The 20,904-nt window shown below is 39.0% G+C and overlaps 1 protein-coding gene across 2 annotated transcripts in view; it reads right to left on the bottom strand.

Annotated features, from left to right (window-relative positions):
* USP9X (ubiquitin specific peptidase 9 X-linked) overlaps nucleotides 1-20,904 on the bottom strand; it is an 85,989-nt gene that overhangs the window by 20,564 nt on the left and 44,521 nt on the right. For both annotated transcript variants that reach the window (XM_049767133.1, XM_049767134.1), the window contains exons 20-31: nucleotides 20,103-20,223; nucleotides 17,221-17,351; nucleotides 16,771-17,049; nucleotides 15,605-15,730; nucleotides 14,764-14,889; nucleotides 13,477-13,643; nucleotides 9,803-9,911; nucleotides 9,132-9,278; nucleotides 7,862-8,008; nucleotides 5,455-5,677; nucleotides 3,431-3,651; nucleotides 192-382 (exon numbers count right to left, since the gene is read on the bottom strand). In XM_049767133.1, the coding sequence (XP_049623090.1) occupies nucleotides 192-382; nucleotides 3,431-3,651; nucleotides 5,455-5,677; nucleotides 7,862-8,008; nucleotides 9,132-9,278; nucleotides 9,803-9,911; nucleotides 13,477-13,643; nucleotides 14,764-14,889; nucleotides 15,605-15,730; nucleotides 16,771-17,049; nucleotides 17,221-17,351; nucleotides 20,103-20,223 (1,988 nt within the window). The remainder of the gene's footprint in view (nucleotides 1-191; nucleotides 383-3,430; nucleotides 3,652-5,454; nucleotides 5,678-7,861; nucleotides 8,009-9,131; nucleotides 9,279-9,802; nucleotides 9,912-13,476; nucleotides 13,644-14,763; nucleotides 14,890-15,604; nucleotides 15,731-16,770; nucleotides 17,050-17,220; nucleotides 17,352-20,102; nucleotides 20,224-20,904) is intronic.

Raw genomic sequence — 20,904 nt, 5'->3', positions numbered from 1 at the left:
CGCCCCTGGCAAGCTGGGGGACCATATGGGATGCTGGGAATCTAATTGGGTCCCTCCCAGGTCGGCTGCATGCAAGGCAAATACCCTACTGATGTGCTATCTTTTCAGTCCAGCAGGATAATTTTAGAAGTTTAAATTTACTGTACTGAGATGCAGTTTAAGCAGTATCCCATAACTATCCACCAGTTTACCTAAACTGTTTCCAAAATCCTCTGGGCACGTAGTACTGTAGTCTAGAAGCAGCTAAATGTCCAAAGATGACCTGAAGGTGTCTTAGAACTCCAATGTTGTATTCTTTCCTATCTTCTGTTTTGCTTAATGCTGGTTTGTCTTCAAATTGTTGAGGATAACCAAAGACATCATCTCTGGGATCAACATTGCTCTGGAAACAAATAAAAATGTAGGTAGATTTAATTTTTATGTCCATTTCCAATATACAAATTTTACTTGTAATTAGCAGGGGTCTCAAACTTGCTGCAAACGGCCCTCTGTACAACATTTTGTGGCCCTGCCCTAGAGGAATCTTTTTTTGTTTTGTTTTGTTTTAGTTGTTTGGGTCACACCCCCCAATGTTCAAGGCTTACTACTGAGTTTACACTCAAGGATCACCCCGAATTTGCCTCCTGCGGCCCGCAGGTAAATTGAGTTTGAGACACCTGAATTAAAGTGTTTATCACCACCCTTAACAATTGTTATAAAATAACTATGTATAAAGAGAGGTACATAATAGAAGAGTAGAGTTATTATAATGCATTGGATACAGGCTCTGTGATTTATAAGCAAGTAGTCTGGTAAATATAAGTAAACTATGAACCTTTCTAGCTCTACGTCATGGGCATATGGAAAAAAGCAACCACTTTTGCTATAGCTATTATGTGCATCAAGTACACAAAACTATAACAAATAAAACACACAAGACAGTAATAGTGTTGTAAGTGTAACTGGTAGAGAACATGCCTTGCATATGTTTCATGGGTTTCATCCCCGGTACCATCAAGTATGGGACTCACAACATCTAGAGTATTCTTCAAAAAAAAAAAAAAAGCACTAGAAAAACTAGATATCCACATGTAAAAGGATTAAGCTGGATTCTCAACACAATATACTAAGCCAATAAAATGTGGATCAAAGAGCTAATGAATGTAAGAATAGCAAAAAGCATTACAATGTTGGATCTGGCAGTAATTTTCCAGACTTGGTTACTGGTTATGAAACAAAAGAAACACAAAAGAACAGACGAATTGAACCAATGAAAATGAAAGACTGCAAATAAATTGGAAACTTTGAAAAAAAAAAGGGAAACTGGGCCTGGAGAGATAGCATGGAGGTAAGGCGTTTGCCTTGCATGCAGAAGGATGGTGGTTCGAATCCCGGTACCCCATATAGTCCCCCGAGAATGCCAGGAGCAATTTCTGAGCATGGAGCCAGGAGTAACCCCTGAGCGCTGCCAGGTGTGAACCCCCCAAAACAAACAAACAAAAAAAGGGAAACTGTGTGCACTGTTAGTGAGAATGTAAAATGATGCAACCATTATGAAAACTCCCTTAAAACATTTTAAGTAGAGTTACTACATGGTCTCGCAATTCTACTTCTGGGTATGGGCATATAAAGGAACAGAGAAAGGTATTAAAGATAGTTATCTGCATACTCATGTTCATAGCAATGACTTCATTCAACATAGATATAGAGTCTAATTAACCAAATGCTCACAAACAGATAAAATGGATGAGGAAAATGTCATCTATCCCTACAGTGATTATTCCACTTATATGAAGGACCCAGAGTATTCAAGTTCAGATAAAAAGAAAAAGGTGGCTAAAGATTTTATTACAGACCTGATATAGAAACAAATAATAACCAGCTCACGAGAAACTTATAATCTTAAGAAATAAGCATTCACCCCGGTCCTGTAAAAAACAAAAATAAACTAACAAAAACAAACACTAAGGGGGGGCGGAGGGATGGGGGGGACGGGACAAAAAAAAAAAAAAACAAACCCAAAATCAAACACACACTGTGTGTTAAGATTACATTAACTGTAGTTTAACATATCATAGTGAGCCCTGTCAAGAGTTAGTGATTAATGCTATAAAATTCTTTTTTTTTTTGTTTTGTTTTTTAGGTCATACCCAGTGGAGTTCAGGGGTTACTACTGGCTCTGAGCTCAGAAAACACTCCTGGCAGCCTTGGGGGCCATATGAGGTGCCGGAATTTGAACCACTGTCTGTCCTGGATCAGCCCTACAAACGCCCTACAGCTGTGCTATCTCTCCAGCCCAAATGCTATAAAATTCTTGCTTCATTTTTTAAAATTTATTGGAGAGTTAAGGGGGAAGAAACACAATCATGACACACTTTGGGATATCTATTGCTCATTGTTCTGTACTCAAGCCTCAGGTGCTTGGAAAACCATAGGTGTTGCTGGGGATTGAATTTGGATTGGCATTATGTCTTGTCCTATATTAAATATCACCCTAACACCAGTTCAGTGCCAGCCAGCCACAAAAGGGGTCTGCCTCTTTAGAGGCAATTAGAAAGACCCTAATTATGATTGGTTGTCTTGGTCTATTACCACAACCACAACCCAGAGTCAGGGTGGAGAGGTGTTGGCAGAAGAGACAGGTTTTTTTTTTCTGGGCCACACCCGGTGACACTCAGGGGTTACTCCTGGCTCTGTGCTCAGAAATCACTCCTGGCTTGGGGGATCATACGGGAAACTGGGGGATCAAACTGCGGTCCGTCCTAGGCTAGCGCTGGCAAGGACGCTACCTACCACTCCGCCCCACCGCTACGGCCCCTAGAAGAGATGTTGAAGCAACAATTTGACTGAACTGTCCCTAGTCCTGACTATGGCTTTTCTCCTTGATTTTGACAGACCTTCAGCAGTATCCTTTTGGAGTATTTATACCCTTTGTATGACTGCTTCTTTTACCTGGCCCTGGCCTCACTCTTTCCTCTGGCCTAGGGATTTGTCATAGGACCTAGGTGTTCTGGTTTTTTTTTTTTTTTTTTTTGGTTTTTGGGCCACACCCGGCGGTGCTCAGGGGTTCCTCCTGGCTGTCTGCTCAGAAATAGCTCCTGGCAGGCACGGGGGACCATATGGGATACCAGGATTTGAACCAACCACCTTTGGTCCTCGATTGGCTGCTTGCAAGGCAAACGCCGCTGTGCTATCTCTCCGGGCCCAAAGGATGTTCTGTTTTAAAAAGAACTGAAATATTTTGTCCTGCCTGCAAATCCCCATGGACCCTGGCAGTGAGTATCCACCTATGGCAGCTCGGTTATGACATTTTTTGCAAGGCAAGCAGCATAACCCTTGTACTATCTCTTTCTGGTCCTGCTGGCATTATTTTTAAGACATACATGTAAGTAGTACAGCACTTTCTATGAGACAATTAGTATAACTTGAAACACAGAAAAACAGAATTTACCTCACTGTCTTGCTTCTCATCCCCAGACATATCATCATCAACATCACTACCTGTGCCTTCAATTGCAAGAATACCATTCCTGATGGAAGGAATCATGTAGAGTTGCTGTATCACAGAGTTCATGTAACAAGTAGCACCAGCGTTTTTCAGACCTACGAAGCCCTTTGGTGGGCGGGGTCCAACAGGTGGCAGATATTCCCATTCAGTAAGTGCTTCACAGGCTGAGTAGAGAGAAAAGAATCTTGTAGTATGAATACAAGTATTTTGCCTATTATAAGATCTATTAGGCCAATACATGAAAACAAAACTCCTAAAGGCACCTAAGACATACAGCTGCAGCACATCACTATACAGATTCTTATCCTGTATGCAAGAACCCATGGTTTATCTGATGTTGCTTCTGTACCTCAATGTTATTCACACAAGATATGCTAACTTTTAAACTTGTTATATTTTAGCCTTATTGCTATAATGAACTGAGCATTATCCTTCCAGTTAGTATATTGCTGGCTCTGATCACAGATCATTTCTGGCCGAGTGTGGGGGACCATATGGGATGCCAGGGATTGAACTCAGGCCAGCCATATACAAGGGATATACGAGCCATATACTGGCTGTACTATTGCTACAGCCTTCAGATGACTTTGTTTAAGTTTTAAAAGGCTGTGTGAGCTTGTATGGAATCATGACCCTGAATAATCAATCAGTCTAGGGTAATGTCTTAAAATCATTTGCAAAAGTATCATTGTAGCCACTGCATCAATGTTTTCCAAAGCAGACCCTATCCATCCTCTTCCATTTGAAGAGGGGGTTACTCAATGATCTAGGAGTGGCAGTTGTAGCCTCAGCTACGATTTAGGGGTACAGAGTATTCCCTGACAAGGGGTTGTTAGGTTAATTAACCCTGGGAACCTCTACATATCCTATTATAGTGTGTCTTTAAGCAGTCAGTTTAACCTGGACCTGAAGGTCAGTAGATAAAAAGCTAATGATTAAGATACTGGTTAAATAACTTGCAGTATAGTAAGCAAAACAAAAGGTATATAATCAATATTAGAATCAGTAAGTTTTTATATATCAAGGGGAAAATGAACAAAATAAATATTATAGTAAATGCCAATCAGTGGTTTAGAAAAAAAACCCTTTATATGGATTTCTGCATCAGCAGAAGAACTGGGAAAGCAAATGTGAACTGATGATATTTGTAATTGTCAAGCTGACTGGGTGACAGGAGACGGACTTCTTATTTATTTAACCTATGCACCAAAACCGGTATTGTGTACCACGGGTGACTCACACTTGAATGTGGTTTACCATATTTTGTAGCACCAGTGTTAGGGGATAAATACCTTCCCAAAATTATTGTTTTAAATTGTTCTTATGTTATGAACACATTAAAATATTGGCTTTTACTATGTTCTTAAGCTTTCTAAGAAAAAATCAAAGTACTTCTGTTGCATGTTATGCTTTTTTGACCATTTTTACATTGCCTCACCTCTTTAAAGTCAGTAAGATTTAGAGTCTATAACCTATTTCATGAGCTTTGTGTAAGTGCTGAGATACACTCAAGTCATATTCTCTCATTCTAATCTTTTTCTTAAAATTTTTATTAAAAAATACCCTGCCTAGGGCTATAAAGGTTTTTTCTGAAGCATGAAATTTCAAATTTGAATTGTAACATTTTGATTATCATTATTCTGGTGTTTTGGTTTTATTCCAGGTTTGAATGAGATGAAATGTGTTTTATTAAATACTTATACCATTTACAGAAAGACACCTAACAATAAATTGAAATATTTTCTAATTTTAAGGCTCTTTGCTTGTAATCACTTTAAATTAGACACCCCGCTTCTAAAAATGTTAAACAGGGACAAAGAAATTTGAAAATTGTCATCTCAAGTTCTAATTAGGACCTGGACTGAGGATATAGGCAATCCAAATAGTAAAGCTCATGTTTCGCATGACCCCTGGTACCACATGGTCCCCTAGAATGACTGGTCCCTGAAAAAAAATTAAATACTTACTAGTTATTGCTGTGCCAATATAATACATTTCAGTCAAAGAATCTACTATCTGTTTGAGATTCCTCACACAGCCAACAGCTAATGCTACAAGTAATTCAAAACCAGCATTAATGGTAGCTGGTGAACCACAGACTGGAATAGCCTGTTCTGCAGGCAGTTCTCCATTTCTCATATATTGCAGGTAAACATTAGATGCAGGGAAGATGAAATCATCAATCAATTCCTACAAGAGCAGAAAAGGATAAAATATTACTATGTGCATATAGTCTCTTTTATATGAAAAAAACAAGATGCAGGGCCAAAGAACCACATATTTGATCTGAGAGCTCTGTAGTGGATCCCTGTTATCAACAGCTACTCCTCCACCTCTTGCAGGCTGGGACCAAAATAAACAAAAATACAAGATGTATACAATAGAATTTGTTTTAAATAAATATTTTTTTGTTTTTGTTTTTGAGCCATACCCGTTTGATGCTCAGGGGTTACTCCTTGCTATGCACTCAGAAATCGCCCCTGGCTTGGGGGGACCATATGGGATGCCGGGGGATCGAACTGCGGTCCGTCCTATGCTAGCGCTTGCAAGGCAGACACCTTACCTCTAGCGCCACCTTCCCGGCCCCTTAAATAAATATTTTAAATAGTGAATAAAAATTAGATTTCTCAACACACAAAAATGTGTATTTAAAAAACAGTATGAGTAAAGGCTGAAGCAAAAGCACAGTTACAGTAAGGTGTTTGCCTTGCACACAGCCAACAAAGGATGGACCCCAGTTCGAATCCTGGCATCCCATGTGCTCCCCTGAGTCTTCCAGGAATGACTTCTGAGCCCAGAGCCAGGAGTAAACCCTGAGCATGAGTAAACCAATTCTTGCATTACATAATTAAAGATGAGGCTGGATGGAGATGGATGGTGAGGAATTTCTTTCTGCCATTTCAGGCCACGTGGCTCAGCAACCCCCATGCAGCCGGCGGGTCCCAGGTTAGGCGAACGGCGGAATCAAACTCACAAGCAGGCTTCAGAAAGAATCATCTTTATTCAGGCCCTAACCACCACATGTGTGTGGCCTACTCATAACCTTTCAAGCATACAGCCATCCTAGGCTTGCCCTGCGTCTTATCCTCTTTCAGCCATCTCCCTCAGAGAGCCCAGCAGGGCCAAAAGGCAAAAGCCCCTAATCCCCTGGCTTCCGGGTTTATCTACCTATTCCAAGACCCCTCCCAGGAATGGGCCGGGCTTTGCAGGTAAAGTCACACCTATTATCCGGTACCCAAGACCCCTCCCAGAAATGGGTGGGTCTCAGGTCGCTACACGTAAATCCAGGGTGAAGTAACATTTCCCCCTTCTTTAAAATATAAAAAGAGCCTTTTGTAATTTTGACTTCACCTTTAGCCAAAGGTGGGTTAATATTTTCATGCAGCAACGTAATAAAGTGAAAATTAATATACCAGCCCTTTTTAAAAATCCTGCCAGTAGCATATGCTTGTCTCAAAGATTAAGCCATGCATGTCTAAGTACGCACGGCCGGTACAGTGAAACTGCGAATGGCTCATTAAATCAGTTATGGTTCCTTTGGTCGCTCGCTCCTCTCCTACTTGGATAACTGTGGTAATTCTCAGGGTATGACCCCAAAACAAAAACAAACAGTATGGGTGAGCTGAATTGGAAAATGGTAACGTGAGTAGGATGCTTTTCAATTCTCAACATCGGGCCTGGAGAGATAGCACAGCAGTGTTTGCCTTGCAAGCAGCGGATCCAGGACCAAAGGTGGTTGGTTCGAATCCCGGAGTCCTATATGCCTGCCAGGAGCTATTTCTGAGCAGACAGCCAGGAGTAACCCCTGAGCACTGCTGGGTGTGGCCCAAAAACAAACAAACAAAATAACAACAACAACAACAACAAAAAAAAAACAATTCTCAAAATCTCATGTATTCCCTCAAGCACCATCAGGAGTAATTCCAGGGTGTAGAGGCAAGAGTTACCCCAGAGAGCATTGCTGGGTGTTACCCCAAAACAAATAGAAATAAAACTCTATAGGATTTTATTTATATATAATACTAATAAACTACTTAAAAATCACAATAGTTCATAAAGACTCATGGGAGGAGATGGTATTTTGGCCAAATGCTTTGGGGGAAACATACATGTCAGGGATCAAACTAAGGTCAGCAGTGCGCAAGGCATAGTACAAGTCTAAAGCCCTGTACCAATTCTCAGAACCAAATATGTGCAATACATGTAGGAGACTGGGTTCTATACCTATCTCTACGACAGAATTAAGACAAATGTAGGAAAGAAAAACGGCCATGTTAAGGAACAAAAGACTTGATACTATATAAAAATCAGATTTGCTTATGAATATTTAAAATATTTTGACACCTACTTTAGGAACAAGAGATCAGAACTTACTTTAATGAGATTAGCACCTCCTTTTTCACAACCAATATGGTACTTTTTCTCAGGAGTTTGAAAGGCCAGTAACTCTTTTGTTACTCCAAGGTGGCCCTCTAAGATGGTCTCTTCAACACCAGTTTCACCTGTTCTTTTAACATCATCCTACCAAAAAGGAAGAAAATTAATGAAGAACACAAGAAGTGCTGGACAGAAATGAGGAAATTTCATCAAATCTTCGCATTCTAAGCAATTTAGAATTTCTAAATTTCTTTAGAATTTTCTCGAAGGTTAAAAAAATTCTAGAATAAAAGCTATACAATTCTCCATTAAATATACTCACATGCAATTTTAAATATTAGGTGTTAAGATCTAGAGTTAAGTGTTAGTTTATCAGGCTCACATCCACCTCTAAACTCCATTTTTAAACTACACCCGGCATTGCTCAGGGGTCACTCCTGGCAGGGGAAACCCATAAGGGATGCTGGGGATCTAATGGATTGGCTGCATGCAAGGCAAAATGCCCTACCCACTGTACTATTACTCTGGCCACAAACAAACTCATTTTTTTGTTAATTTTTGGACTACAACAGGTGGTACAAAGGGGTTATTCCTGGCTCTGCACTAAGGGATCATTCCTGGTGGATTCAGAGGGATCATATGGAATGTCGGGGATAGAACTTAAGTTGGCTGCAGACAAAGCAAGTGCCCTACCTGCTGTGCTATTGCTCCAGCCCCAATCAAACTTACTTGATTAAAGCAAAATAAAGAAAACTAGAAAAATATCCCTCAAATTCTATAAATGAAGCTATAAAATAGTCCTGTTATCAAGCAACATATTTTATAAAACTAGCTATGTATTATGTAAATAATGAGCCACAGCTACAAATTAAGAACTACACAGAACACAGATTTTGGTCCTTTCTTGTATTGTGTGTGTGTGTGTGTGTGTGTGTTGTCGTTTGTTTTGTTTTTTTTTTGGTTATTGGGTCACACCCGGCAGCACTCAGGGGTTACTCTTGAGTAACTCAGGGGTTACTCAGGGGACCATATGGGATGCTGGGATTGAACCCAGGTCCATCCCAGGTCGGTTGCATGCAAGGCAAACGCCCTACCGCCATGCTATCTCTTCAGACTCATTTTCTGGTATTCATTTAATAAAAATACTAAAAACTAAAAATAATAAAACATGAGTTATTGACATAATACATCATTATGCATCCTATATATTAATCAGCACAAAACTACTATGTATTAATAATACACATTATATGTATCATTAACTTACCCTAATTCTTTTAAGCCAATCTATTTCATTATTGAGAAGAACTTCAGCATTCGGTATATTAATATTACTATTGTAAGCATAATTGAGGAGGTGTCTTAGAAGAGTGAAGTAGTCGCCTGAATGTTTACCTCTTTCTCTGGCTGTGCTCTGAAACAATAAAGCATAATTAGTTTAATTGGTAAGACCATATCCAAAAATCTACTTTTATTTATTTATTTATTTATTTTTGGTTTTTTGGGCCACACCCATTTGACGCTCAGGGGTTACTCCTGGCTATGTGCTCAGAAGTCGCTCCTGGCTTGGGGGACCATAAGGGACGCCGGGGATCGAACCGCGGTCCGTCCTAGGCTAGCGCAGGCAAGGCAGGCACCTTACCTCTAGCGCCACCGCCCGGCCCCAAATCTACTTTTAAGGCAAACCCGATAATTAACTAGACTAATGATTTAAATAGTAGGGAAATTACAATATTTTATTAATTTATCAACTGATCTAACTTTTTTAGTGGTGGAGTTCAAACCCAAAGCTCCCTATATTAATAATGCATTACTGTATCACTGAGATACCTCCTTGATCTATGCTAACTGCTTTCATACCAGCCCAAACCCATCCTGAATGTTTCCTATTTAAAGAATGCATCAATCAACAAAGCATATTTAAAAAGATTATCTTACCCCCAAAACGGTAAAGAGCAGAGTAATGAAGAAAAGCAGAGGCCTGTGTCCCATGCAACATCTGGTGCACATTAAAAAGAACTGCTCCTGTGCCACCTGGCGAACAGTTCTGAAATAAAAATGTTTCACATTTAATATATATTATTTTCATGTAGGAAAAAAATTCCAACACTAGTTTCTCTGGGAATGGGGAGAGAAAGAATAGGTAAATTCATACTAAAATGGGATACAAATTTCCCCGTTATATGCCTTGATTCATTCAGAGAACGTTTAAAGGTCACCTGCTTGGGGCATCCCTCTGAATATTCTAACTAAAACAACACCAGTGACGAGCCCCATCCATTTCTTGCTATCCTCATCTCTGTGACAACATTCATTACCATCTCATATACTGTATAAACTTGAGTATAAGCTGAGTTTTTCTGGCACAAAATTTGTGCCAAAAAACCTGAACCAGGGGCCGGGCGGTGGCGCTAAAGGTAAGGTGCGCCTGCCTTGCCTGCAGTAGCCTTGGACGGACCGCGGTTCGATCCCCCGGTGTCCCATATGGTCCCCCAAGCCAGGAGCAACTTCTGAGCGCATAGCCAGGAGTAACCCCTGAGCGTTACCGGGTGTGGCCCAAAAACAAAAAAACAAAACAAAACAAAAAAAAAAAACCTGAACTGGGCTTATTCTCGGGTCATCCAGGTTATCTGATTCGGTGCACCCACGGAATCAAATGCATGTAGTCTCCAGTCGTCTTCTGCCGTCTGCTGGAGGGGGCAGTGCTTCAGCTCAGTCCACAAATTGTGGTTGAGCTGAACAGGTAGGCGGCTGAACTGAACTGGATGCCACTAAACTATTTAACCCATGATGTTCTGCGCTTTGGATGAGAACAACAACGGTGATATCTACAAACTCAGTGATGATGACAATGTCTGTGCTGACACCCTCACATCAGATATAGCTGAAGCTGTTTGGACATACAGATGAGGAGGAGGAGTTTTCTTCTAAACTTTCCCTTCCCAGTCTGTATTTCCATTAGTGCAGATACCTAAAGAAGGTCTGACATTTTCTTTTATTTACATCCCCAGTTACTAATATTGCGGGATACATAATAGAAATTTGATAAATTATTTACTAATGAAACCGCCTATCAGAGTTCGGCATCAGAGACTGTGTAAAATGACTCCTACTAATCTTTTACACCATTTTATTCTCCCACTTCTATACACTAACCAGACTAGTCAGTTCTGTTATGAAACCACTATTCTAGGAGTGGCCTCAAAAGGTCTTCATGAATCAATATGACATTAAAGAGTTCACGAGGAAGGTATAAAAGCAACAAGCATTGATGGAGGCCACAAACACATACCCACCTAAAGAATTTAAAATTCAATTCTAAATGGTAGCAAGGTTAATCATAATATGGATAAAAACAAAACATCTATTAAAAGGAGGTCTGGGAGACTGAGTTTAGGGATAAGGAAAACTCACTAGAAAATGTAGCATATAGGGTGTAACTTTCTAAGAAGGGCCAAAATGCAGTGCTTATAAACCAAGTTACTCATCTGTAGCGTGGGAAGCAGAACAGCAGGGCGTAATACTAGCGATGGAAAGATTAAGGATAATGCAGCTGTGCAGTTATTGGATGCTAGTTGCTTAGATAAGGGTAAAGCTTAAGGGTGTGGAATAAAAAAATGAATAGGGTGAGAAATTAATAAAAGATGATCAAATAATTTTATAATCAAAAGATAAACTAGCAATTCGAGGGCAGCTATATTTAAGTTAATAAAAGTAGATAGAAATAAATATTACCGTATTTTCTGGCATATAAGATGACTTTTGAAACAAAAAAAGACAACCGAAAATTGGGGGTTGTCTTATACCCCGAGAATATGCCGAAAAATGCTTCAATATGCCGCTAAATGAAAATTGTCTGAATATTGCCACAAAACGAATTTTCCAACTCGATCCTGCACCAATCACTGCAAGGCTGCTCGGACAGCCTCTCTAACTCAGCCAACCCAAGCAGGCTTTTTATGCATGCAAATTAGACAATGTTCTGAACCCGAATCTACACTGTAAAAAGCCTGCTCAGATTGGCCAGAGTCAGAGAGGAAGTCTATTACAGTATAAAATTTGAACCTTTGCTTGTTGTGATTGGCTCACTGTGGTACATACAGTTGCAGCACAGGAACATTTTGTCTGATACACGAATATAGGCCTAAACCTATGTTTTAACTGCAAAATTAGGGGGTCGTCTTATATGCCGGAAAATACGGTATACCCATTATGTGTTCAATCTACCAAGAAGACTTACTTTTCATATACTTAAGCCAATAATAGTAAATAGAAATGATTAGCATTTAAGCTATCAATTTACCAGGAACACTTAATATTCAATGTGCATTAAATGAAAGAGCACCAAAATACACAAAGTATTAATAGATTAAGAGATAGTAACAACTATCTTTACATTGTATAACTTTCTTTATATATCTTTATATTGAAATAATAGTAATCAGAATTTCAACACTTCATTATAGCCAATGGACAGACCATTCAAGGAAATAGCAAAGTGTGCTATAATTGGAGAATCCTGTCAAAGGATTCCCAGAATAGGACGGTCTTCAAGGAAATTACTAAGAAATTTATGAAAAAGCAGACACCCTTTTGAGATTCACTTAAATGACTCGAAAACATCCTCTGGAAATTACATTACACATATTAAAGAAACCCACATCATTAGATATTTCATCGAATGCTTATTCTGACTTATACTTGAAAGCAAGTACCTTTCCTACCTGCTATACTATCTCTCCAGCCTTCCACCAACATTTTCTTTTCTTTTTTTTTTTTGTTTTTTGTTTTTCGGGCCACACCCGTTTGATGCTCAGGGGTTACTCCTGGCTAAGCGCTCAGAAATCGCCCCTGGCTTGGGGGGACCATACAGGATGCCGGGGGATCGAACCACGGTCCTTCCTTGGCTAGCGCTTCCAAGGTTCTTACCTTACCTCTAGAGCCACCTCGTCGGCCCCCCACCAACATTTTCTACGAATGTAATTTACACAAGAAGCAGCCCAAACAAAAAATTACTATCAATTATTATGAAAATAAAGGCATAACTGGTCTTTATTTTTTATTAAATCTAAGTTCTAAGAGTAACTCTGACTCAATGCATTTCACATTTTTGAGCCACATCCTGTGTCGCTCAGGGGTTACTCCTGGCTATGCACCCAGAAATAGCTCCGGGCTTGGGGCACCAATTGGGATACCAGGGGATCGAACCATAGTCTGTCCTGGGTCAACCACATGCAAGGCAAATGCCCTACTGCTGCTGCACTATCACACTGGCCCCAAAGTAAATATTTTAAACAGACAAACAGGGTACATACAACATATATCTCCTATTTCAGAAAAAAACAAATTCCGGAAATTAAAAATCAATACTCTAAATTTTTGGAACATAATTTAGTTTTTCTGTTAAAAAATTTTTAGGGGCCAGTGTATATATAGCATAGTGGGTAAGGCATTTGTTTTGCATGTGGCTGAACCAGGTTCAATCTGTGGCAGCCCGTATGGTCCTCCAAGCCTGTCAGGAGTAATTTTTGAGCACAGAGCCAGGCATAACCCTTGAGCGCCACTGGGCATAAAGAAAAAAACCAAGATTTTATAATTAAAAATATACTTACTTGCTATGACAGTGCAACAGTAAGTCAATAATAAATGTCTGCCATGCCTTTTCTTTACTAAGAGCATCTAAGGCTGTTGGAATCAAGGCAAAACATAATGTCATCACTTCCAATGCTTCACAGCAAACCTGCTCATCTTCCAAGTCTGGTTCATTGCCTGCATTGGTCTATAAAATTGTATTTAGGAGAAAAGGAGAAAATTACCTAGAGATGCACTCAAGAGAACTCATATAATTTTTCATTTAGAGGTAAAGTTATTCACCTCAACCACTTGGCTTAAAGCTTTATTTCCCCCCTCAAGAACCACCACAGCACTATGGTTAGGGACTGCTGACTAGTTTCATTAAGGAGCTTAACTGTAGCTCCCTTTATTCTAAACCAATTTTCTGGACAATCTTTCAGAAATGTTTTAAATGTTTAACAACTTAAAATGCACCTTTAGTAAGTGCTGGATAAAAATTAAATTTAAAAATTAGCAATATAAGACTAAAAATAGGCAATAAAATATTTGAAGGTCAAATACTCAGCACTTTCAAATAGGACAATAGGTATTATAGGCAAACTGGGGTTCCACTGACTATGAAAATGAAGTTTGAGATGGGGTAGCATCCTGTAACATAATTATGCTCTCTAAATATAAAGTAATGGCTATCAAATACAGGTACAAGTGACAGAAAGTAAAAGTCAAACTCAGGGACTAGAGAGATTATACCAAAGTTAAGGTACTTGAAGACCTTGTTTTGATCCCCAGCACTGCCAGGGTCACTCCTGAGCAGCGCTAGGAAGAGTCCTCAAGTGCACACTGGGTGTGGTACTACCTTTCCCCTATACAGCAGAAACAAATGCTCCAAACTGTTTATTCTGTAAGGAAAGGGATGATATCTAATTGTCTGACCCTCAACTTTGAGAACAGCTTTTAGAGAACCAAATAAAAATATTCAAATGCCATAGTATCATAAGTTGCTTAAATCAAAATAAGGATAGATGACGAAACAATACAGAACTAGAGAAAGCAAATTTAAGCTGAGAAAACTGTGCCTGAGTCCAGTGAAGAGAAAGTTAAAACATTCACATTTTAAAAATTTAGTCTTATGGCAGGATTCTGAAATAACATTGTCAAGAAAAATTTTTACCATTCTTATCTTAATGTTAGTAGTTTAAATTTTCAGCCATTAAAGATATGACAACCTCTAAGGACAGATGGAATCATTCTGCTTCATGCACAATTAAACATTTAATTAGGAATTAAATTAAAACATTTAAAAAGAATTCTGAGACAAATCTTACCTTCTCATAAATTTTAGTGATTTCTTCATTTGGGCTAAACACAAGCTGTAATGCCCCACATCCTGATGCCCAGATAATTTTCTGTATGGCTCTAATTACACAAATATCAGGCATATATTTTGAAGCCTACAAACAACAAGTAATAAAAACTGCTCAGTCTTTACTGTATAATAGTTGTTGAGAAAAATGGGTGTGATTTTAAAGGGAATTAAAATGATCATGTAGCAGTATAATTGTTTAGATTTCCAATTTGGCTTCATTACTCCCCTTTTTCTTTTAACAGATATCACAAAGTTGCTTTTTTGGGGCCAGCATGATAGTACAGCAGGTAGGGTGTTTGCCTTGGCAGGTTCAATCTTCACCATCCCATATAGTCCCCTAAACAAGCCAGGAGTGGTTCCTGAGTGTGAAGCCAGGCATAATCCCTGGGCACCTCCGGGTTTGGGTCCCAAAAATCAAAACATAACAAAAAATAATAAAGTAGTCTCTTTGTATTATTATCTGACCCTATATTACTGCTGGGTGTGGCCCAAATAACAAAACAAAACAAAAACGACCAATAAGTGAAGACATTGAAAAAGTACTTTGTGTTATTTCTAAATAATAGTGTCAAAGAGAAAATAATAATAATTTTTTTTTTGGTCTTTGGGCCATACCCGGTGACGCTCAGGGGTTACTCCTGGCTATGTGCTCAGAAATCACTCCTGGCTTGGGGGACCATCCCGCGGTCCATCCTCAGCTAGTGCGCGTAAGGCAGACGCCTTACTGACTATGCTAGTACTCCGACCCTGAAATAAAATAATCTTAAAGAAATTTAGAACTTTACATACTTAATACCAACCTCATCAGATATTTGCTGAGCAAGGCGAATTGACACATTTCTAAGCATACACTCAGATGACGGGTTAGGAATGCTCTGAAGGGCACTTTGTAGCACCACAGCTTGATCATGAGTAACTTGGGTGACCTGAAAAAAAGTTTAAATTTTTACCTGGAGTATAATTTCATGTAACCATTTCTTCCTCACCATCACCACAAGGTGAATTCCTACTAGAGACTTGTGATACCTTTGGCATTCTTACATAAATATTAATTCATATTGCCAAAGTGGGTTTTCTTTTTTTATTGTTATCAAGTGGAATAACATTCTTCAAACAGTGTAACTTATAAGGGATAAGTGATAAACCAAACTACTGCTTCCAACTCTATAGAAAGATTGTCACAAAGTAATATAGGACATATCTCTGTGCTCAGAAGTTACTCCTGGCAGGCTAAGGGGACCCTATGGGATGCAAGGGATTAAATCCAGGTCAGCCACATGCAAGGCAAATGCCCTACTTGTTATGCTATATTGCTCCAGCCCCAGCACATCCCTTATACTTATGTTTTGGGTCAGAAATTGCTGATTATTTCTCCTGATTAAATTATTTGATAAGAGAAAAATTAGGACTTTTTTAGACCACACCCAGCAGGGTGGGGAGTGCTGGTGATTGAATCTGGGTAGGCTACATGCAAACCAAGCACCTTTACCCTTTTATATTAATTCTCTGGCCAAGTTTTTTAAGTTGTACAGAGCTCTAAATCAGGGTCAAAATAATTAAAGCTCAAAGAAGGACTGGGGCTTAGAAATGAACCGTCCTCTCAAACTAGTAGTATATCCAGTAACATTTATGCTTTTAATACATGTAGAATAGAAGAAAAGCTCTAAAATGAGATATTGAAAAGGAATTTTAAGCCTTTTTTTCTCGGGGCCATATGCAGCTGTACCTTCTGGCTTACTCCTGGCTCTGTGCTCAGGGGTCACTCTTGGTGGGGCTCAGGGACCATAATGGAATACTGGAAATCAAACCTGGGTTTGACACATGCAAGTCAAGTACCCTACCTGCTGTACTATACCTCTGGGCCTACTTTAACCATTTTGAATAAATTCTGAATTCTCTTCTTTCTAAAGAGTTAGCTGGACACTTTCAAAAAATATTATGAAAATTATGTAGAAGTCTGTATTACCGATGTCAAGGTATTCACGCCTTCTACACCTGGCTGACAAGCTTCTGCAACAGCTCGAACATGACCATAGCCAATAGCAGTCAGCAACAACTTGGCTATTTTAAGAGCATTGAGGTAGGCACCCCTTCGAGTTTCCATATCGGCATTTGGTAGAAAGTTATTTCTGGTTAGCATACTCAGGACAAGGGGTAGGCCACCACTCTTCAAGAAATGAAATTGAAAATCAGAGGAATCATCAGCTAGAGGTGCACCAGCAGGCATCAACAAGGCATAGACAACCTAAAGGAGCAAAAATGAAAAGACAGGACTATATAAAAGGTCTTAAGAGATAACCATTACTTCCATTTCGCTATCATCAATGTTAAGAAATTCTTGCCCATTTCAGAAAAAAATTCATATAATCTTAAATTAAATAAAAAACATGTAAATTCAAAAGTGAAATAAACTAACCTCCGTTAGATATAGCACTTGTGAGGCTGAAGGGCCAAAGAAAAGTGAGTCAAGTGATGGACTAAGGCTGCTTTCTCCAAGTTTGGCATGATCTAAGCAAATAGCTCTTAATTTTTCTATTGTTGTGCTATCTGTAAGACAAATAGAAACAGTATAAAGAAAAATATCACAAAATAGTTTAATAGAATTCTATATTCAGATTTTCCAAAAGCAACCACTCATATCACAAAAATACCAACAAAGGGACAGGAAGGGGGAAAAAAGAATTACTTAATTTTCTTACAGCCCTGATTTTTTTTTAAATCATCTGACCAAAATTAGGTTGACACTCTTGGATACTAAGCATTTCTTTCCATATATCACCCCACATTTAATTCCCAAAATTATATTAGTTAATAGTTCATTTTACAATTAAGAAAACAATTATCTACAAAACAGATATATGGCCACAAAGTTAACAAACAAGATTTGAATTAAAGTCTATCTACACTCAAGCTCATGATTGTGTATTGTTAATAAAGTCACTAATAGCTTTTTTTTTGGGGGGGGGGGGTTACACACGGCGGTGCTCAGGGGTTACTCCTGGCTGTCTGCTCAGAAATAGCTCCTGGCAGGCACGGGGGACCATATGGGACACCGGGATTTGAACCAACTGCCTTTGGTCCTGGATTGGCTGCTTGCAAGGCAAACGCAGCTGTGCTATCTCTCCGGGCCCACTAATAGCTTTTTATAAATTGCAATACTATACATTGAATATCTGAAACTTATAAGACCCCCCTCCCCCATTACATTTTCTGTTTGAGCTTCTTGGTAGCTAGCTCACTCTTGCCCTCTGGTGGCTTTATGCTAAATTTATTCAAATCAAGGATTCTGAAGTATATTTGTTTAAAATAAAGTTGTGATGGTTCAATCAGTATACACAAAGCAACAGCTATTATGTATATAGAGTAAATAGAATGTAAGTTCTTTTTTTTTGTCCCCCCAATGTAAATTCTAAATATAAATATAAGGTTAAACTATTTATAAGCCTTAGCTAAAAACCTTTTATACCTTCTATAGAAATTAGAAGGAATGTGAGTTATTTTCATTAGAAAATGAGTAATGAAAACATAAGATCCCTTAAAAAACTTATCTAGTCTATCCCCATTGCTATAAATTTAAAAATTTCTAAGATCTTGGAGTCTGCACTAGTCTCCAGAAATTCTACTAATATGTAGAACTGTAAGAACTGTAAAATACACAGTGACTTTTCATAAGATACATTATTAATTGATGCAGTTATTAACAGTAGGTGGATCGTCAGTCAATCTTCTAAGAACTTAATGGTTTTAAGAAAAAATACCTATATTCCATGGGTTGGCCTATTTTCTCTTTATGTGCATGTTGTCTTTTATATATTCAATCTTTTTTCTACTTAAGAAGCTTTGGACAGGAATTGGAGATTTAGTAATTAACTGATGCCCTAATTTAGATGGTTTTTTTTCTATGATGGTTTTATTTTTCTTATACAAAATTGTTGACATGGAAAGATAGCATGGAGGTAAGGCATTTGCCTTGCATGCAGAAGGATGGTAGTTCAAATCCCAGCATCCCATATGGTCCCCCGAGCCTGCCAGGAGCTATTTCTGAGAGCCAGGAGTAACCCCTGAGCACTGCCAGGTGTGACCCGCCAAAAAACAAGAACAAAAAATTGTTGACATTTGGGGGCTGGAGAGATAGCACGGAGGTAAGGCATTTGCCATGCATGCAGAAGGCCAGTGGTTTGAAACCCGGCATCCCATATGGTTCCCCAAGCCTGCCAGGAGCGATTATTGAGCGTAGAGCCAGGAGTAACCCTGTTACACTGTTGACATTTATGGAAAATATATAACAAAGTAGACAATGACCAGCAAATTATTCTCAAATTACTAAAAAAAAAAAAAACACTTTAAATTACACATTTAAATTTTTCTGTAAATTTAAGTGTTTGATTTTAAGAAAAATTCTATAAGGTGGAACGATATGACCCAGATCCTTTCTCTAAAAGCTGTATTTTTGGGGAGTGTATGTGCATAATTTTTATTGGGTATTAGATTTGAGAGGGAAACATGCATATTAGAATATAAGTATTAAATTTTTCATGAAAAATACAATTTTATAGTGTCACAAGGTGAAAGAAAGGTCTTAAAAAACCACTTTTAGGGCCCAGAGAGATAGCACAGCGGCATTTGCCTTGCAAGCAGCCGATCCAGGACCAAAGGTGGTTGGTTCGAATCCCGGTGTCCCATATGGTCCCCCGTGCCTGCCAGGAGCTATTTCTGAGCAGACAGCCAGGAGTTACCCCTGAGCACTGCCGGGTATGACCCAAAAACCAAAAAAAAAAAAAAAAACCAAAAAAAAAAAAAAAACCACTTTTAGGATCATGAACTCAATCAAGTGTTAGGAACAAGCTGTGAGCACTGCCAGGTCTAAGCCAGACACCCAAGTCAAAAATGCAATTGCTGACACATGATCATAAGGCTGACAATATTTGGAGGTGGCTGACAATATTTGGAGGCGGTATCATATCCAGTGGCACTAAGGAGTTATCTCTGGTTCTGTGCTCAGAAATCACTCCTGGCAGACCTGGGGGACCATATGGGATGCTGGGAATCAAACTGGGGTATGTCCAGGGTTGACCACGTGCAAGACAAAAGCCCTACCACCATGCTATTCCTCCAGCCCTGACAATATTTTCTTGTAAAATTACCAGGTCATATGCAGTTTGTCAACTATGGAAAGTGTTTCATATACTTTTGTTCTCTTTTAAACAAAAGCAGACATATAATATGTAAATAAATGGAAAATAACAATGTAACTTTGCTATGGACCCTAAAATTTTTAATTTTATATGATTTTCTTACCTGGTGGCATAAGTTTCATAAGTACTCTTGCTCCATCTCTAAGAGGTGGCATATTTAGGCTGCTACCCAAATCTGCAACTTGCCACAGAAAAGAGATGTATCTTGGGTGCAGTGACATTATCTAGAATATAAAATACAACAAATATTTGCTTATATAAAAAACCTCATATAGCAGTTGTTAGTCTCTGTTTTGGCCTACATGACATTTTATTTTCAGAAACACTCTAATCCTACTTCCTCAACATTATAAATGCAGGCTGAAAACATTTGAGCCACCTTAAGGGTGACAGATCATTTCCACTACTTTGGTAAATGATTTCTCTCATACATACATACATACATACATACATACATACATACATACATACATACAAACAACATAGGCTTTCTACAAACAAAAAGCCTCCATGCTATTAAAGGAAGCGAAATCCTCTCGAAATTGGAGAGGCTGGTATTACTTGTAGCCAGAATTCAGATAGAGAAGGAAAGAAACTAGAAGAGGCAGACAAGAGGTAATACAGGCAGTGGGCAAAGGCCTTTGAACCATCGGTATAGAGATGTGATCTATTTATCTGAACCACAAAACCACAACTGAAAGCATGAGATTCAAACTACCCCCAAAATGTATCCATCAAAGAGGAAGGATGAGGGGCCGGGCGGTGGCGCTAAAGGTAAGGTGCCTGCCTTGCCTGCGCTAGCCTTGGATGGACCGCGGTTCGATCCCCCCCGGTGTGCCATATGGTCCCCCAAGCCAGGAGCAACTTCTGAGCACATAGCCAGGAGTAACTCCTGAGCATTACCG

Source organism: Suncus etruscus, chromosome X (assembly GCF_024139225.1).
Source record: "Suncus etruscus isolate mSunEtr1 chromosome X, mSunEtr1.pri.cur, whole genome shotgun sequence".
NCBI classification, from domain to species: Eukaryota; Metazoa; Chordata; class Mammalia; order Eulipotyphla; family Soricidae; genus Suncus; species Suncus etruscus.
This window is presented reverse-complemented; position numbering and strand designations above follow the sequence as displayed.